Raw genomic sequence first — 20,199 nt, forward strand, 5'->3', positions numbered from 1 at the left:
GATCACCCCCAATGCCCCTCCCCACCAGCCTGATCACCCACAACTGCCGTCCCATCCTGGCCTGATCACCCACAACTACCCTCCCCTCTTGGCCTCTAACCGCCTCTACCTCAGCCCCGCCACCATGGCTTTGTCCAGAAGAATGTTCGGAAGGTCTCCTGGAAGGTTTCCCAGTCTAATTAGCATATTACCATTTTATTAGTATAGAGGCCTGGTGCACGGGTGAGGGCCGGCTGGTTTGCCCTGAAGGGTGTCCCGAATCAGGGTGGGGGTTCCCTTGGGGGGCATGGGAGCCTGGGAGAGGGGCCTGTGGTGGTTTGCAGGCCGGCCATGCCCCCATGGGGTGAGGGTTCCTGCTGGGAGGGCGGGGCGTGAACAGCCTGGGTAAGAGGCTGAGGTCCATTTTCAGGCTGGCCACAGCCCCTTCAGGGTGGGGGTTCCTGCTGGGAGGGCGGGGCGTGAACAGCCTGGGTAAGAGGCTGAGGTCCATTTTCAGGCTGGCCACGCCCCCAGGGAACCCAAGCTCCCAGCCCCTCCTTTTTCTTTTTTCCAGCCCCTCCTTGAGCAGAGGCCAGGGCCAGCTGGAAGCCTGGGTCGCCCCCAACCCAGGCCCCCAGCCCCTCCTTTTTTTTCCAGCCCCTCCTTGAGCGGAGGCCAGGGCAGTCTGGAAGTCTGGGTCGCCCCCAACCCAGGCTCCCAGCCACTCCTTCAGCGGCGGCCAGGGAGGCGGGAACCTTGGCTTCCTCCGTCACTGGGGACAACCCAAGCCTCCTGCTTGCTCCAGCTCCATGGCCATCGCCAACTTAGTTGGGTTAATTTGCATACTCACCCTTATTGGCTGGTGGGCATAGCGGAGTGACAACCAATTTGCATGTTTCTCTTTTATTAGTGTAGATTTTTAAGAAAATTTATTCATACAACATATTGATTTACAACCTTTTTTCCCCCCACTTAGCCATATATCATGAATATCTTTCCGTGCTATACCAATTTCATTTTATTCAACCTGCTCCATTGTGAGGGCATCATAATTTCTTTCACTCTCCCCTATGAATGAGCAGGTAGGTTGTTTCCACTTCTTGGCAGTTCAAAGTTGTCATGAACATCCTTGACCTTATATCTTTGAATCCTCATTAACTTTTTCTAGTTTAAAAACCTAAAAGTGAAATTGTTAAGTCCAAAGATACAGTTTGCATCTAACAAACATTGTCAGATTAGAAGGGAAATTTTAAATTGACCTTGAGGATCAGGAGAAAGAGGAGAATGGGTTTTCAGACTCAGTGCATGAAAAAGAAGGAGTAAGCAGCAAGCTGATTTCTGTGACCTACAATTTAGGACAGAGGCAGATGAGGCCAAAATGTAGCTTGGAAGCTGACTGTGTTTGGAAGACCCAGCCACAGGTCCTCAATGCATCTGTTTCCATCTCTGTATTTTTTCCTCAAACTCATACCCATTCTATGGACAATGTGTGAGACTGCTGCCCTGTGTGATGTAGTTCTCCATTCATGAGGAGGAGCCCACGCCAATCCCTCTACCTAATCCTGAACCACCATTTCCAGAGGACTGGCCCTTGGCCATCCAGTCTACACCAGAAGGCGAGGGCTTGACTTCAGTTCCAACACTCACTTCCAGTGTGACCTTAGGCAAACCATCTCCCTCCTCTGTGCCTTGACTGATAGGTGGGATAATGGTAGCACCACACTCCACAGTGTTGCCATGAGGATGAAGTGAGGTCGCACTTATAAAGCCTTCAGAAGAGGGCCTGGTGCCTGCAAGAGCTCCGGGATTTTGGTTCATGTGACTGTTATTATTCTGTGGCAGGCCATCCTAGGCCTCTCTCCTTTTTCAGACAGTGATTCAACACCTTTCATTGTGAGGTGAAGGGGAGAGCATGGGCTTCAGAATCCAGTGGCCTCAAATGTAAAATATACATAATACTCTTTACCTTCAGGGTTGTTGTGGAATGCAAGATGAGGTGTGTGAAGGCCATTGCACTCAATAGCTATTAGCTGTTAATATTGCTATTGCCAATGTTATCGGGAGTGTACCTTTGCCAATACACCTGCACCCATGTCTTCAAAGGGCATTAATTCCCTGAGCCTCTCTGGGGTGGTAGACAGAACCAAAGTCTGTATATGATGATGTTGATCAAGCAACACAGGCAGCAGTGCTTCAGATGGACAGGAGCAGCCTGGAAATCCAGGAGTCTGTGATGGGAACAGAAGTGGAGGTAGAGGAGGTATAATGATTACTTTCTATGTGTTGACTTGACTGGGCTAAGGGATACCCAGATGGCTGGTAAAACATTATTTCTGTGTGTGTGTGTGTGTGTGTGTGTGTGTGTGTGTGTGTGTGGGGTGTTTCTGGAAGAGATTGGCGTTTTGAATTGCTAGATTGAGTGAAGATCACCTTCTCCAATGCAGGTGGGCATCACCCAATCTGAGAGCTTGACTACAACAAAAAAGGCCGAGAAAGAGTGGATTTGCTCCCTCTGCGTGTGCTGAGACATCTTCTCCTGCTTGCCTTCAGACATTGGACATTGGCTCTCCTGGATCCTTAGGCCTTTGGACTCAGATCAGGGCTCTTGGGCCTTTGGACTTGGACTCATACCCCCACTTTCCTGGTCCTCCAGCCTGCAGAGGCCAGATCATAGGACTCCTCAGCCTCCATACTCTCCTGAGCCAATTCCTATAATAAATATCCTCTTGACCTTTCCATATCTATATATCTATATTATTTTGATTCTGTTCTCTGGAGAACCTAATACTAAAGATGGAGGCAATAGAAACAGAGTTAACAGAGACAGGTGGAAGCTTACCTAGGCCTCTCCCCTATGTTTGGGGCCTGTGTAAAGGGTTTTCCCTTAAATTTGAAGGTAGAGAAGATGTTGAGAGAGAAAGGAATGCCCTCAAATGCAGAGGATGTGAGACAAATGTGTGTGGAGAACAGCAGATTGTGGAGCCTGAGCCCTGGGCTATGCAAGGGCTTTCCAAAGAATATGTGGGCATGAAAGAGTTAGAGGGAATTAAGTTCCATGTCTCCATTTCCATGAAAATTCTGTCCTAGAATGAATCTGCCTGAGAACATGTCTGTGGCCAAGTGTTTTGGAGATTTTCCTTGCTTACCTCCCTTTCACAATAATCTATCTCTCATTATTTTGTTGTTGCTGTTGTTGTTGTTGTTGTTGTTGTTGTTGTTGTTGTTGTTGTTGTTGTTGTTGTTGTTGTTGTTGTTGTTGTTGTTGTTGTTGTTGTTGTTGTTGTTGTTGTTGTTGTTGTTGTTGTTGTTGTTGTTGTTGTTGTTGTTAACCATTCCCTAAGTGCATATGTTTTCTATATTGGGGCACAATTTTACCCATAGGGGACTCTTACATGACTCCTACTGGGAGAGCAAGGGAAGAATCCTCTCTGTAAATGTCAAGAAACCAGAATAGGCTCTTGGACATCCTGTGTGGTGAAAGACAGATCAGGGCTTTTGTTACACTTTGTCTGATCAGTGTATCTGAAGGGAACTCAACATGTGATGGTCTGTATTTTGTAATCGATGGGAAGTTGTCAAAAATGATTTTTAAATGAATTGCTTAGACAACATTGTGCCTTGAGAAAAATTGCCCTATATTCAGAAAAATCTCATTTTTTGGAGAGGCAATTTCAGTAGCTAAATATTTGAAAGTAGTTAAATATTTATAGATTCACAACATTAAAAATTTAGGTTACCTCTGATAGACATATGTTATATATCATCAGTCATAGCCTCACAGATTCAGGTATCGCTCGTACCTGCTTTTTTAGTTATTCTTTAAGCCCTTTCAAGTCATCTAGTTGCTCCTATTAATGACAAGGCTTGGCTCCCAATGCTCCATGCCTAGAGCTGGAATTAGTCTAGAACTATAACCTTCCCTGTAGCTTGGTCCTTTGCCTACCCCGCTCCCTGCTTCCACCATCATCACTAGCCATCACCAACCCCAGCCTGAGTTCTCTGCTACTTGTTTCTCCTGAAGTTCCTACTCTCTTCTCCACCTGAAAAGGGAAGGAACAGGCTGCCCTTGTAGGTCTCCTTCCACTGCAGAAGCCAGAGGACACCATTAGGGGCTCTGGAGATTGTCTTATAAACAGTTTGAGTCCAAAGTAGTAGGACTTACAGTTTGGGTCAAAAGTAGTAGGACAGCCCTGGCCAGATTTTCCTCAGTGGTTAGAGCATCATCCAGTGGACCAAAGGGTCAAGGATTTGATACCCGGTCAAGATCACATACCTTGGTTACAGGTTAAATCCCTGGCACCAGTCAGGAAGTGAGCAGGAAGCAACCAATCGATGTGTCTCTCTCACATCAATGTTTCTCTCTCTGTCTCTCTCCCCCTCCTCCCTCCCTTCCACTCTGTCTAAAAATCAATGGAAAAAATAATCCTCGGGTGAGGATTTAAAAAAAAAAGTAGTAGGACTGAGATTGTCATCCACTTAATCACATTATTTAATCATATATGACCCAAATAAGTCCTCCCACATGCCTTCATCCTCACAACTCATCTTCCCACCCTGATATTAAAGACAACTCCTAGAGAGAAACAAAATGAGATGCAAATAAGGTCTGCACAGCACACAGAGCTGTAGAGTCCAGTCCCTGGGGTCCTGGAAACTACCCTGGTTTCTTCATCTTCCAATTTGCAAATTCATGTCTTTTCAATAATCTTTTTTTTTAACTAAGCTGCTTTGAGTTGGGTTTCTGCTCCTATGTGGCGCCCTATAATAATCAATGAATGTGTATGCAATGTATAAACTTAGATTCCTTTATAATCACACTGGTAGAACATCTACGGAGCTTCAGTTTATTTTTCCCCACAAAATAATAAGGCCGCTCTGATGTGTACTTCCTGCCAGGAATACACAGATGGGTAAGGTGCTCATTCACCAGAATCAGGAGACCTTTTTATTGAGTGCCTGTGTAAGTCACAGCCCACATGAGCTTGCAGTCCAAAGAAGGTACTCACAGCTAATTATGACAACTGTCATAAGAGAGGAAAAAAATATTTGCCATGATGGTTCAGGATGAGGACAATGATATCCCATTCTGGGGACAGGAAGAGCTTTACGAAGGAGGAACCATCTTAGATCCTGAAGGATAGCCAGGGTCCCAGCAGGTGAATATCATGGAAAGGAGAATTCCAGCTGGAGGACTAGGACAAGGGAAAACAGAAAAGCAGTAGAGCCCAGTTGTTGTTGCTCAGTGATTGAGCATCAACTTATGAACCAGGAGGTCATTGTTCCATTCGAGGTAGGGGCACATGCCAGGGTTGTTGGCTAGATCCCCAGTTAGGGGGCATACAGGAGGCAGCCAATCAATGATTCTCTCTCATCATTGATGTTTCTATCTCTCTCTCCCTCTCCCTTCCTCTCTGACATCAATAAAAAATCATATTTTTTAAAAAGAAAGAAAGAAAAGCAGGAGAGTGTGGGCAAGCTCGAATGTTCAGTGTGGGGTGTGTACATGTGAGCTGTGGAAGAAAATTCAGGAAGAAGGTGCAGCCACACAGTGTGGGGACCTGCCTTGCAGGAGGCCAAGAGTGTTCTCTTAATCTAATAGACAACAGGAAGAAGTCACAAAATTTTTCTGAGCCAAATAACATGGTCTGAGCTATACTTTAAGAAGATTAATCCAGCAGTATTACGTGGGATGATTGTAAAGACAGAGAGAATGGGGCAGAGAAGCCAGTAAGAGAGCAGACACAATCATCTTAGGCAGGAGATAGTGAGGGATTGGACTCAGATGGTAAAGATGGGAAGGAGAGAATTGATGGCTGGGAGAGATACTGCAGCGGTAGAAAGCTGACAGGATTTGACAACTCTAAATATAAAATCCTTCACAACAGTGTATATCATTCTTATTTGGTGTTACTGGAAGTAGCCAAGATTTGCAGACCATCTGTCATTGATGCTAAGAAGTCAGATTTTATCCCCATTTAAAGCAGATTGGCAGAAACCCCAGGGACCCCATACTCACAGGATAGTGTAGTTGAGGAATGTCATAGAGCCAGGCATTGCTGGGGCCAGTCACCCACTTAGTGCAATGCCTGAGACAACATCAAGCTCCTATACACCCCACATCTCCCTAGTGCAGTGGTCGGCAAACTGCGGCTCGCGAGCCACATGCGGCTCTTTGGCCCCTTGAGTGTGGCTCTTCCTAAGCCTTAGGAGTACCCTAATTAAGTTAATAACAATGTACCTACCTATATAGTTTAAGTTTAAAAAATTTGGCTCTCAAAAGAAATTTCAATCGTTGTACTGTTGATATTTGGCTCTGTTGACTAATGAGTTTGCTGACCACTGCCCTAGTGGAACACCTCAGCAGGTACCTGAACTACCACTTTGTTCATGAGTTGCCCAGGAGTCCAGTAGGGCTGCACTGAACTCGGGGACAAACCTTCAGAGCTCCCGCTGGGAGGGCAAGGACAGAAGATCAGCATCAGAGGACAGGAAGCGGGGCTACCTGCTTCTCACCTGCACCCTCAGCCCCAGCATGGAGCTTGGCATGTAAATGCACAGTAAATGGATGAAGGAACGAGTCAATACAGAATGAATTACAGGGTTTCCAAAGTGTCCAAGCATTCATCCTACTGAGGCCCCAGCTTCTGCCATCCCGCTCCCTCGCAGTTCCTCTTCTGAGGCAGAAAAGCTGAGCTCTCCTGGCTTCGGCCACAGCCTGAGTGGTGGGGGGCGGGGGGGTGCGGGAGAGAATGACCCCACCTCTGAGGAGAGGAGAAGCAGGGGCAGGTAAGGGTGGGAGAGGAGGGCCTTGCAGAGACATGAATCCAACGCTACTCCACCCCCAACAACTTGGAAGCCACAACGCTTGCTCTCTGAAGAGGAGACAGAAAAACTGACTTCATTAAATAATCATTTTTAATTTAAGTCAGTAAAGCACTTGGGAATATCAACAGTGTAACAACTCTCACAAATAAATAACATTCAAGGCACCCACCACAGTGACTTCTAATGTCTCAACACTTGTTTCCCTCCTTATCATCTCTCTATTGCTTCAAGCCATGATTTGATGAATTTCTGTGCCAGAAAAAAAAATCTTATTAAAACTATGTTGTCAAATTGTTGTAAATTTACTTTACCTTACTTTTAGCTCTTAATATTCCCTTCCCAGCCCTAAGCTTGGAAACAACACTTGCCTCGGGTCCTTCTAGTTTTTTGTTTTGTTTTGTTTTGTGCAAACAGAAGTGTTTTATATAATATTGGGGTCTACAAAGTTCCAGAAGAGAGAAATCTCTTATTGTTCCCCTCTCCTCTGACTATATGTGTGAGACATTCTGAGATTGAGAAATTAAAGCAATCAGAATTCTGCCTGCCCCCCCACCACAGACACACACACACACACACACACACACACACACACACACACACACACACAAAAGCTTTGACCTCTATTGGGTTGTGGCCATGTCAGTGATCTGGGTCCTGCAGATGGGTTAAATGGAAGAACTTCAGGAACTTCTAATGTGATCCCATGCAATTCTGGACCATGGAAGGTACGGGCCTGCCAATCTTCTTCAGGTGAGAAAGGGCCATTATCATAGGGTGATGGTGCCCTCCCCAGAGATCAAGTGGCCACTAGTGAGTCTTGGTCTTTAGCCTTTGTGACCAATGAAACTAAAATGACACAGAGGTGGGACCAGCCTCATGAACCAGCTGGTGAAAACACCTCTGGGAAACCTGCCAGCCATTGACAGGAAAGGAAACAAGAGGTTTGGGGCTGTGTGAGTGGTAGCAGCCAAACTAGTTGGTGACAGAACTTTAGTGAAACTGAGATAAGGAATCACCACTCTGATCACATCTGTCTCCTCAACCCTTGTATTTCTGTTATTGCCTTAGGTTTCTTTTCCATGCATTACCTAATAAGACGCCTTTGGGAAAAGCCCAACCTCACTGCAGCTGAATGAAGGGATGAAGGATGCAGACAGCTGGACCAGTTAGCCAATAGCAATCAGGCCACTCCCCGGCCACTTGGAGCAGCAGCTCAGATGGAAGCAAGGCAGGCTGGTATGAGAAAAGAGCAAAATGAGGGACCTGGAGGTTAAAGGCCCTGTGCACCTGGGTGCTCCCTCTCACCCACTTAGTCCCTCTAGTCCTTCATCTTTATTGACTGCACTGAAGAATATGGGCTGGGGGTTGGGGGGGCGGGGAGAAAAGTGTGAAAATCAGGGACTTTGCATTCGGGCAGAATTGGGCGCAATGACTAAGCTATGCCACACTTGGCTGAGTGACCTTGGACATCATATTGAATATTTCTAAGCCTAGTTTTTTCATTTGTTGAAAGGAATAACAATAGTATTTACCTCATGGTAGGTGTTACTAGAGCTAAATGAGATAATGCATGTAACAGTTGAGTAGGATTTTATTGTTCAGTCAGCTCATCACCCCCACCTTCTCTGGGAAAAGCACCTCCTTTTTCAGGGAACTGCCCTTCCCTCACACCTTCAAATGGCAGCCACACGGGAGTTGCTACTTTTTTATATGACCTTGACCACAGTACGTGATCAAGAGGTAATCCCCTCTTCCAAGGTGTGCTGACACAGTAGACACCCGACAAGTACAGTCATTGTCCAGGGATGGGCATGTGTCCTAAGCACAGCACTGGGACACCTCACAAGGAACAAGGAGGCGGATGTTGACGTCCCAGCATCAGTCACCCTGCCCTTCTGTGGATTGGCTATATGCTAATTCAAATTGTGTTTGTGTCACGTGCAACCAGAAGAATCTTGTATAAGGCAGTAGGATTTTTAAAGTGGCAGATCCCAAAATGTGGCATTGGCTGAGTTAAGCTCAGTATGGTGGTTCTAACATATACCTGCAAATTCTTCCATCAAGATGTAGAATCTGATCCCTCCCCTTGAAACTTGGCAGGCCTTGGTGGCTGTCTCGAAGAACAGAAATGTAGTGGAGCCCGGCCAGTGTGACTCAGTGGTTGAGCATCGACCTATGAGCCAGGAGGTCCAGTTTCAATTCCCGGCCAGGGTACATGCCCGGTTTCAGGTTTGATCCCCAGTGTAGGGCATGCAGGAGGCGGCCAATCAATGATTCTCTCTCATCATTGATGTTTCTATCTTTCTCTCTCTTTCTCTCCCTTCCTCTCTGAAATCAATAAAAATGTATTTTTTTTTAAAAAGAAATGTGGTGGAAATGACATTGTATAGTTTCTGAGATTAAGATAGAGCTTCTGCTAGTTTATCTTGGGACACTCATTCTGAGAGCCTTCAGCTGTCATGTAAGAAGTTGAGATCTCTGAGGCTGCCATACGGAGAGACCAAGAAGAGGAAGAGCTGCCGAGGAGCCCCAGAAATTTCAGCCCCACCTATTGGAGACTTTCCAACCCGGACAACTCTTCATGGGATAAAGAAGCCTTTGAGCAGACCCCAGCCCCAGCTGCTGTCTGAGACACGAGTGAGAACTACCTAGCTGAGCCCAGTCAACCCCAGACTCAAGAGCAAAATAAATTATTGCTATTGTCTTAACCACTATTTTGAAGTGGCTTGTTGTGCAGCAACAGATGACCAAAATAACACATAGAAGGCAGTCAAGATCCCTTCATTCTGATAGCAACCTTCAGTAAGAACCAGTTAAACTATATGATAAATGATCACCTGCCATGTCTGGGGACTCGGCCCACTGAGACCAGAGCTTCAGGGACTTGGGTGAGTTGACTGTTCATATTGGCTAAAACAGTGGTTCTCAACCTTCCTAATGACTCAACCCTTTAATACAGTTCCTCATGTTGTGGTGACCTCCAACCATAAAATTATTTTCGTTGCTACTTCATAACTGTAATTTTGCTACTGTTATGAATCGTAATGTAAATATCTGAAATGCAGGATGTATTTTCATTGTTACAAGTTGAACATAATTAAAGCATAGTGATTAATCACAAAAACAATATGTAATTATATATGTGTTTTCCAATGGTCTTAGGCGACCCCTGTGAAAGCGTCGTTCGACCCCCAAAGGGGTCGCAACCCACAGGTTGAGAACCGCTGGGCTAAAAGTTGTAGGATCATAAGAAGCTGCATCTGGAACTGATGAAAAGGAATGGATGTCACCAAAGATGCAAAATTGTGTCTAAGAGTTGGACATGACTTTGGAACTCTTCAGAATGCTGAGGAAATACGCATGTTTGTGATTTTTCACAGGATGGCTGCATTATATTTGATGAGAGGTTTTGAAAATGTCTCAGAAGGAGCGAGAGAAGCTGTGCACATGTGTGTGTGTGTGTGTGTGTGTGTGTGTGTGTGTGCGCGCGCGCGCGCGCCTGCTCACACACTCATGCCCAAGTACTGAATAGCCAAGGGAGTGAACTGTAATGGATCTAATTTTCCCTTTACCCAGGACCCCTCCCTTTTTCTAAGAACAACACTCTCTCCCTCCTCTCTTAGGAAAACTATCCCTCCCTCTTTGCTATAAGGTCTGAGGCCACTATCATTTCGCAATAACCCACCTCGCTATCATGATTAACCAGGAGGTGAAAACCTGGCCCAGGCTAGCCACCGTGGGCCTTCTCCAGCACTGTTCATACTTGACTGGACAGGGAAAGTGGGGTTGGAGGGAGAGACCCTTCCACTCTAGACTAGAATCTGGAAAGATGTAAGGCAAAACTGACAATGAAGTGGTCTAGCCTCGTGAAGAATGACGCCAGCACGCAGCGAAAAGAATTGGTAGAAGATCTGGGTGGGGGGTGGCACTGAATGGCACTCGAGTCTCTGCTTTTTCCACTCTATTGACATTGGGCAAAGATGCCCTGCCAGAGAAGCTTGATTCCGTCACCTGCAACCGAAAGAATCTTTAACACAGTTCTAGGGACATAGAAAACAGCCAATGAATGCTCTCCACACTCAGCCATTTCCCACTGCTGTGCAAGAAGGAGAGAAGTCAGCTGTGCTTGAGAAAAGTGTTCAAAGCCACACTCCACTGGGCCTCCATGGGCCAGGAAGTCTGGCTCACCCCATCACCTTACTAAGAACCCTTGAAATGTAGGAAAGCCCAGATCCCACCCAGGTTCCTGAATGTGAATCTTTAGCTATAGGGCCTGGATGCCTTTATATTGTTAAAATTCCATGGATGGATTTCTGATTTAATAAACACAGGTGTTTGTCTCTACTTCCTCCTAAACCTAATGAAATTACAGCAAAAGAATTCAAGAGCTAAAAATATACCAAAGCAATTTAGGGGGTGGGGGGGAAGCTGAGAACAACAGATGAGAAATCTCAATAACATTTTATGACATGGAAACTATTGGTATATGAGAGAGGCAACAAACAACAGCTGGGTCTAAGTGCCTGCAGGGGAAGACACCAGTTTGTGCCCCAGGACTCCAGAAAGGCTTCAAACTTGAAAATACTAGGTCCCCCTGAAGGCAGAGGTACACAGTAGGGCTGCAGAGGGAGGACTGATTGAGAGTCTATAAAGAAGCAGTTCGTGCCCAGGTGCCTGCTCCATCCATATAGCCACGCGACAGCCTCAACCTTTCCAGAGTGAAGATAAAGTTTATTCTTGAAGGATCAATAAGCCAGATGCTAAAGCTGGAGCTGAGGCACAGGTGAGGACAAGATGAGGTGCTTCTAAGGCAAGGAGAATTAAAGAAAATACTGTGGGCTAAAGGTTAGAACCTCCTGCCCCCTTCCCTTCTTGCTCACAAATGCTGAAACTAAAGTTCAACCCTTAAAACAAGAGTATATGGAGAATTCCACTTTGAGAAAACTAATACGGCCCGAAGGAGAGACACAGATAAAGACATTTGGGTGTCCCCAACATAGAGCCAAGCCCCCATCTGTTGACTTCACCATTCCTAATCCTGCCCATGCACACAGAGATGTTAGGGCCTCACACTTAAGTGTCAATGACCACCAAGGATCCCAGACAAGTGAGGAAAACCACTGCAGGAAAAGAAAGAGCAAAACCAACACAGAGGACAGGGAAACATGGAAGAAATAGAGACAATGCAGGGAATAGAAGAACACTTCTTTTTAAATATAATTAAAAGCTTCACATATATAACAGAAGATATTACATTAATGAAACTAGAATAAAATACTATTTTTAAGAACCATTTGAGCCCAGCTGGTGTGGTCCAGTGGTTGAGCATCGACCTATGAACCAGGAGATCATGGTTCAATTCCAGTCAAGAGCACATGCCTGGGTTGCGGGCTCAATCCCCAGTAAGGGTTGTACAGGAGGCAGCTGATCAATGATTCTCTCTCATCATTGATGTTTCTATCTCTTCCTATCCCTTCCTCTCTGAAATCAATAAAAATATAATTTTTTAAAAAGAACCATTTGAGAACAAAAAATATAATAGCATAATAAAAGAAGACAATGTTGTGAAAAACTACCAGAAATTAGAATTTATTAAATGGGAAATAAAAGAGGAAAGATGAACAGCCATTCAAAAGATATCCCAAAACATGAAAACATGGGAAAGAAATTGACCCCTCCCCCCCAAAAAAAAATACAAGAAAAAAGTTTAGAACCAAAGGGCACATGTTTCCCTTTTCTGATGGTTTGGAGGCAGAAAACCCAGTCTCTAAACCCACAACACACTGGATGACTGCTCATTTTCTCTTTACAGTACTTACATTCACAGACAACACATGTACTTACTGAGGGCTTGCTCTGGGCCAGGAAGCAGCTGCATTTTACATGCCTTCTGTCTTATGTAGTCTTCATGGCAAACTGTGAGGTAGATACTATCATTTTTCCTACTTGCAGATGAAAAAAAAACTAAGCCTCAAGGAGTTAAGTAACTTTGGGGGCTATAAATTTAGGCCAAGACCGCCTCTCCTCCTAAACACTATGCTATTCTGCCCCTTGTCTGTTACTGACAATGGCAATATGCACACGCACACACACAAATACATGCACACACACAAATACGCGCCAAACCCTTGCTCACTTATTGGGTAGCTTCTAACAAGTTTTATTATTTGCCGTTCTGGCTCTTACTTTACTTTTCAGAAAGACTTAGTCCATTGCACTGCTACACATTCTCAAATTTTAACTAAATTGACCATTTTCTGTTTTTCATTTGGGTACTTCCCATACAGAAATGTAGAAAATAGGTCAGTCCTTGGAATTGTCACCCAGCTCCTATGGCCCTTTGACCTCCCAGTTATTCTTTGTAAGTCATGATCTCCTAGGAAAGAAAAAGCCCTGTTTGACTAAGTAGGGACGAGCTAAGGAAGGACTTTGCAGGGATGTAGAAGAGTACGGATGCTTGTACTTCACATCCTCTGTCAAATGCAAAGACCAGCTTGGGAGCCAGCACTGATAGATCTTGGAATCGGAACGAGACTGCCTTTCACTAAAGAATGTTTTATTTGAAATTGCAAAGAGAATGTCAACAGTGTCTGTCTTTGGGCTTCTCTCTAAAGAAAATGTTATAGATTCATCGAGGCTGAGCCAACCATCCTTGAATAAAGGCAATGACAAAAACTTTCAAGATATGTTGGCTCTTCTAAGAACATTATCATACATTGGTTCTAAAAAGCATCGAAAGTTCATAAAAGAACTCAAAAGCTGCAACGTCGCTGCACAGCAAGAAGAGGACTTTCTTCAAACAGGCACATTTTACAATTTCTTATGTTCTGTCTCTCCATCCAGGTGTTCTGAGGTGTCTGTTTCCATGGTGTCTCTGAGGCTCCCCTCCCACGCTGCAAAGATTCTGCATAACCAATGCCTAGCTTCTCACAGAGGTCACCCCCTCTGAATCTCAAAGGGTGAAAAGAGCACTGAGGGAGTTAGGGTTGGCTCCAGCCCAACATGTGCCAGCTGTACACTGCTGAAGCAGACAATAGAGAGACTAGAAAACAGGGGCGTGAGCAACTACAAAAGGAGAAAGGCAGGTACAATGATGGGCCAACTTTCACCAGAGGGGTGTCCTGTGAAGTAGTTGAAAACAATACCATTTGCTAACATGAGAACATTATTTTCTTAAACCACCAAATTCTAATTATGCCATTGACTACTTAAGGGATTATTAGACTCTTGGAAATCACCTATAGATTGAACGAAACAAATAGTAACAATAGGAATAGAAATCATCAAATCATTCCAAAGTGGATAACACTCGAGAACTTTCACTTGAATCTTTTAAATTAATTTTTATAAGTTGGCAAAATAATAAAGTATTTTTCTGTCTATCCAGTTTTTTCACATCATTTCATTTTGAGCTTTAAGGTACCTTTATGGAGTGGATAGGTTGCCATTACTCTCCCCGTTTTACAAAGAAGGAAACCAAGATCAGGAAAGGTGAGATGTTTGTCCAAGGTCCCACAATTAGTAAGAAGAATGGCTAAATTAATACAGTGCTTTATAAGATACAACACACTTTTAAATAAATCTTATCCCATGGAACCCTCCTGACACTCTTGTGAGGATAATGTTATTAGTAGGCCCATTTCTCAGAAGTAAACTGAGGCTCTGAGAGATGAGTTTTTCACAGTCGGTAACATTGTTCCATCCAAGACCCACATCCCAAATTCCAAATCTCACTCTCTTTCAGCTTGAATTCAAACCCAGACCTATTAACTACAAATCCATTGTACTTTCTGCTAAAACCATCTGCCCTTGAAGTAGATGGATAAATAAATTCTTTCCCCCCTTGATTGGTAACTGTTGAGCCAGATATTTTGAGAGCCTTAGCATCCTTGGGTTCCATGTTGATTTTATATATATATATATACTTTTTGTTGATTCCAGAGAGAAAGGGAGAGGGGAGAGAGAGATAGAAACATCAATGATGAAAGAGAATCATTGATGGGCTGCCTCCCACATGCCCCCTACAGGGGATCAAGCCCACAACCCGGGCATGTACCCTTGACCGGAATCAAGCCCAGGACCCTTCAGTCTGCAGGCCGACACTCTTTCCGCTGAACCAAACAAGCTAGGGCTCTATGTTGATTCTTGCAGCTCAGTGAGTGATAGAGCAATGGTCTACCCAATAAAGTCAATTTAAACTGATTTACAAATAGAAGATGCCCTGGAAACTGTAGAAGTCTTAATATGTCCATATATAGCACAATATTTGGCATTTTAAATCCAGCCAAGAAAGGCCATGGCTTTAGGACAGCAATGTTGTCTTGGTGGCCAATGTACTTGAAAATATAGGTAAGGTAGCATCAAATAATGTGACACTCAAGTGGTCATCTACAAAATGTCCAGTTGTTCTGTACACTCTAAACACCCCCTTTCAGAGTAATCTAAGTCAGGGTTCAGTGTGGGAGAGGAGAGTATATCTACTAACAAAGCCCAAAGGTTATTAGCCTTCACTTGGCATTCTGTCACTTCTCATTTTTTCATTCAAAGTTTACCTTATTTTGGCATTGATTTTGATGTCTAATATAATTTCATTTTTCAAGCAAAATTTAAAGACTGTCATTTCCACACACTTGCACCCAATGAGAAACAACTTTGGTGACAACCTTTTTTATTAAATTTCCTCATGACCAAACAATAGTGTTTCATTCATCTGGATTGAAAGACAAGGTTGTCAGAAAAATCTGTACTCTTTCCACACAAATCCCCCAGTGCTGTGAATAGAGGCTCTGTCCAGCCCCTTCCGCAGCCTGGCCTCAGCACAAAACTTGGCTCAGGAGGCTTCATAAAATCAATCTTCAGATGCCGTAAATGCCCAGCGGGTTTTGTGTTGACTCTGAATTTACCATACACTGTATTTAATCTTTTCATACGACATGCCCATTAGTTTAGTTTCCACATTCCTAAAATATTAGAAGTTTCTTGTGTGTTCAGAATGTACTTTTGAGAAATTGAAATGGTTTCTTGCTTTAACAGTTTTATACAAAATAAATACTACTTTTTCTTTCAACGTTTTTACTTCCCTAAGCAAAGTGAAGGCAGGGGTGAGAAAAGAAAAACTTAATGTTGCATTGCAAAAGTCCAAATTTTTTTCGGTTTTAATTTATTAAATTATTGTATAACTGTCCCTGGCTGGGTAGCTCAATTGGTCAGAGCATCATCCCGATATGCCAAGGTTGCAGGTTCAATCACAAATTGATGTCTCTCTCTCTCACTTTCTCTCTCTCTCTAAAAAAATTTTTTTTAATTCTTATATAACTATGAAAATGGTCTTTGAATTAATACTGAATTTTGATGTCAGTTGAAATCCTGGTCCCAAGAGAACTGCTGAGGACTTAAAACAGAAATTAGTTGATACGATGCATGTGGCTGGCATGAATCTGGGGCCCAGCTCCTTAGGGAAACTTCCTTTTGAACGGCAGCATGAAAGGCTGGTCTGGGTCCCACCGACAGGATCTTGAATAAGAAAGAGCAGGTAGAGCAGGTGCCTGTGGTGGTTCTCAGATTATGCATTTGATGTTTGGCAATTAAATAAAAAGTTAGGAGCCTCTTAATTGCTCACGTTTTTTTGTTACAGCTGCTCCCTGGAGAAACAGTATTTTCGCACCTGTAAATTGGCCGTAGCCCAGCTTTCCTCTATGTTGCCCAATGTTATCAGCAGTTTTCTATTTCTCATGTACTCAATATGCTCCTTTAAATCTCTGGTTGAAACTAATGCCAACTGTAATTGAAAAATAAATAAATAAATAATAAAAATAAATAAAATAAAACCACCTAATTTTTCCTGTGCTTCTGTGTGTTAAACCCTCCGGCTTGCTTCTGTCTGTCACATTGTGTGTCTCCTTTTCCCTTTAATTCAGCACCTACTACGTGCTTGCTCATTTCCAACCTCTCAACAACCTTCAGGGATAGGTTGTTTGTTTGTTTGTTTGTTTGTTTTTATTCTCATTGCAGGGCATGCATACAGAGAGGAAGGAAGAGAGAGAGAGAGAGAGAGAGAGAGAGAGAGAGAGAGAGAGACATGGATCAGCTGCCTTCCATACACACCTCAACTGGGGATTGAACCTGTAACACAGTGATGTGCGTGGATGGGAAATTGAACCGGCAACCTTTCAGGGCACTGGGCAACGCTCAATCAACTGAGCCACGCTGGCCGGTCCAGGGCTAGGTTTTGATGTCCCACTTTCACAGATGACTAGACTGAGGTTCAGAGAGATAAGAAGTGACTCGTCCACAGTCACAAAGCCTACCAGGGAGAGAACTGGGATTTGATGGATTCATTCCAGTGTGCTGTTCCTTAAACCATACGCCTCCTCTGCCTGGAGCAGGAGAGGGCTATGAACAGCTAAGAGCCTCAACCATGTGTGTGTAAAGGTCACGTGGATCCTGAGTGAGACTCAGATTCAGCCGGCCCTCGACAGCATCTAGTTCAAACGTCTACCCCAGTCAGTGATTCCTCTACTACAGTCCAGCCAACGTTCCCCAGCCTGTGCTTGAGTTTTTATTGTTTTGCTTTCCTTGTGGTAAATGGCTGTGGATCACATTTACGTATAAATATTCATCCAGTGGTTGGGTTTCCACAGCAACGTTCTATTTGGTAACAACTGTGCAAACAGCTGTTCTCAGTTTGGATCAGAGTATTCCCACCAGCAGAGCCAGGCGCCCAGGAGAGACCGCAGTGAGGTGTCGTCAGGAGCTGCCGTCCTTGCTGTTGATGTGCCTTCCTGGGACTGACAGTCTTGAAAATGGTCCCCAAAAGGGTTGAATGGCATCCTTTTAAGCTGCACAAACAACATGAAAAACACAACAGAAATTCAGAAAGAAGAGAAATCCCTTACAATCCTATCAGCAGAACTAATCATCTGTTTTCCTTTTCTTGCTTCCTGCTAGTCCTTGCCCACATGTAAACATGATTTTTAGAGTTGTAATCAAGTATCTATGCAATTTGCTATTCCACTTTGGGTGCTTAACATTATACCATAAGCATTTTCTGTTGCTACACAGTGTGTATGATTATAATTGTTAGCAACTATATGTTAGTCCATCAAATTGACACAACATAATTTACTTAACTACTCACTCTTAAATAGTTCCTAGTTTTTCTTTATTATAAATTAGTCCACAATGACTAATCTTTACTTTTATTGACTTTTCCCCCTTCTTTTGGATTATTTCCTTGGAGTCAATTATTGGTATATTCTTTAAAAAATAAAGTCAATGCAAATAGATTCTGTTTTTAATTTTATGATATACAAATACCCAAGTCCCTGGTAGAATGAATATCAGGTGTGGCTGTTCTTTCACATATTACTTAGTATTTAGATGTCTAACAACTTTGTGTCATAAATAGATAAAATTCTGCTCTCAAGGAGATTACTTTCTAAAGAGAGTAAAAAGTAGTTGTTTTGATAGTTCGTTTGTTTTTTCTATACTTGCAATTACAGTTTTATTACGACACAAATGAACGAGACAAAGGGAAAGTTGCAAAGGGTGAGGTCTGGATGATACAAAACACAAAGCTTCCATTGTCCTCTCCCTGTGAATTCAAGTAAAGTTTTTTAAAAGAGTAAAACAAATTTTCAAGTCTGCCCTCCCAAAGAAAGTTTTTTTGTTTTTCTGGGGAGTTTTTTGTTTTTGTTTTTTGGTTATTTTTCCTTTTTATGTCTGCCACATTCACCTCCCTAAAGCTCTTCAAATGCGGGTTTTCAAGGCAGGAGGTTGGGGGTCACTGGATATGTTATTCAGACAGATCACATTGGCCCCAACATGGACGGTGGCCTGGTCAGGGTAGAGGAGTAGCAGAGGTCCAGTTAGGAGACTCAGAAATAGTCTAGACAGGACAGGTGAGGCTCTGAGGTATTGTGGCAGGTGGAGCAGGAATAGTCAGAAGGGGCAGATGCAGGTGACACTTTTTAGAATGATCGGGGCTTGAAGATCAACTCGGTCGAGGATTACACAAGTGCACTTATTTGCCAGCTCTTTGAAGATTTTCAGAAAAATAATCCTGCCCCGGGCTTAGGTGTAGGAAAGATAGACACCTGCCAACTCAGAGTCCCTTGAGGTCCTCCAAAACCTCTGGGCTCACCTGCCAAAAATGCCGCTGTACGTGAGTCATTCATTTAAGTTGACATCCCGCCTCTCCACCAGCCTCCAGTTACAAGGTGACCTGCTCCTGAATGACTGGCACATTATGACATTATCCACAATGTGGTACTGAGGGAAGGGCCCTGGGTAGGGAGTCAGAGAGCTGAGTCCTAGTCCTTGCTGTGTGGCCATGGTAAGTCACTTGACCTTGCCAACCCTCAATTTATTTATCTGTGAAATGAGGATAGTAATGACTGCCCTGCCTTTTCACAAGCTGGCTTTGAGGATCATGTGAAATCACGTATGTGAACTCTCTTTGTAAACTCTGAGGTGCTAACAGATGTTGGAGGGCTTTCGGGGTGCGGAAAGGGGAGGAGGAAGCCAATCACATCACCAGTTGCTGCTGAACGGTAGAAAGCGGAGCTACATGAATGGGACACAGGGTAGGTAAATGTGGATGAGTGTGCCTCCAGGGTTGTCTGAGTGTGCTTGAACTGCCATCGCAAAATAGCACAAACTGACGGCTTAAACAACAGACGTTTACTTTTCCTAGTTCTGGAAGCTGTTCCCAGATTTGACTCCTGATAAGACCTACTTCATGGCTTGCAGATGGCCCCTGTCTCACTGTGTCCTCACATGGTGGAGAGAGGTCTGGTCTCTCTGAGATCCACTTTTATAAGAACACGAATCCCATGATGGGAGCCCCACCCTTACAATCTCATCTAAACCTGATTGCCTCCCAAAGGCTCTACCTTCATATATCATCACATGGCAGGGGGGAGGGGGGCAGGGCTTCGGCATATATGAACTGGGTGTGGGGAGCACAACACTCAGTCTATAACAGAGCGCTGGGGAACAGAGCACTGAGAGGAACAGACCTGAATGGGAGGCTGTTGGCTCTGAGAACCCAGAAAAACGTGCTTGAGGATGGTGTGAATGAGGGGGTGATTCCTGGCTCTGTCACTTTCTAGAGCTGAACAACTTGGACAGGTTACTGACTTTGCCACCCCTCAGCTGCCTCCTCTAAAATGAAGAGTGGTTCATTCATTGACCAGATATATCGAGTAGCTAATGTGTGCCAGGAACTGTTCTAGGTGCTGAGGGTAAAAGGGTGAACAAGACAGGCCGAGTCCCTGCCCTTGGGGAGTGTAGGTCCCTGTGCAATGCTAAGAGCATCCCGTGAGTTTGCTCTGAGGAGTTCGTGGCATAATCTACATGGCACGGTGCAGAGTACGTGCTCTAGAATTGTTAGCT

At 44.1% G+C, this 20,199-nt stretch overlaps 1 protein-coding gene across 1 annotated transcript in view; it reads left to right on the top strand.

Moving 5' to 3' along the window:
* LOC106728218 (zinc finger protein 709-like) overlaps positions 1-2,504 on the top strand; it is a 17,064-nt gene extending 14,560 nt beyond the window's left edge. The window contains exons 3-4 of the mRNA XM_014549725.1: positions 2,117-2,239; positions 2,424-2,504. Of these exons, the coding sequence (XP_014405211.1) occupies positions 2,117-2,239; positions 2,424-2,504 (204 nt within the window). The remainder of the gene's footprint in view (positions 1-2,116; positions 2,240-2,423) is intronic.
* The last annotated feature ends 17,695 nt before the right edge of the window (positions 2,505-20,199 follow it).

The sequence above is a fragment of the Myotis brandtii genome, unplaced genomic scaffold (assembly GCF_000412655.1).
Source record: "Myotis brandtii unplaced genomic scaffold, ASM41265v1 scaffold569, whole genome shotgun sequence".
In the NCBI taxonomy this organism is placed as follows: Eukaryota; Metazoa; Chordata; class Mammalia; order Chiroptera; family Vespertilionidae; genus Myotis; species Myotis brandtii.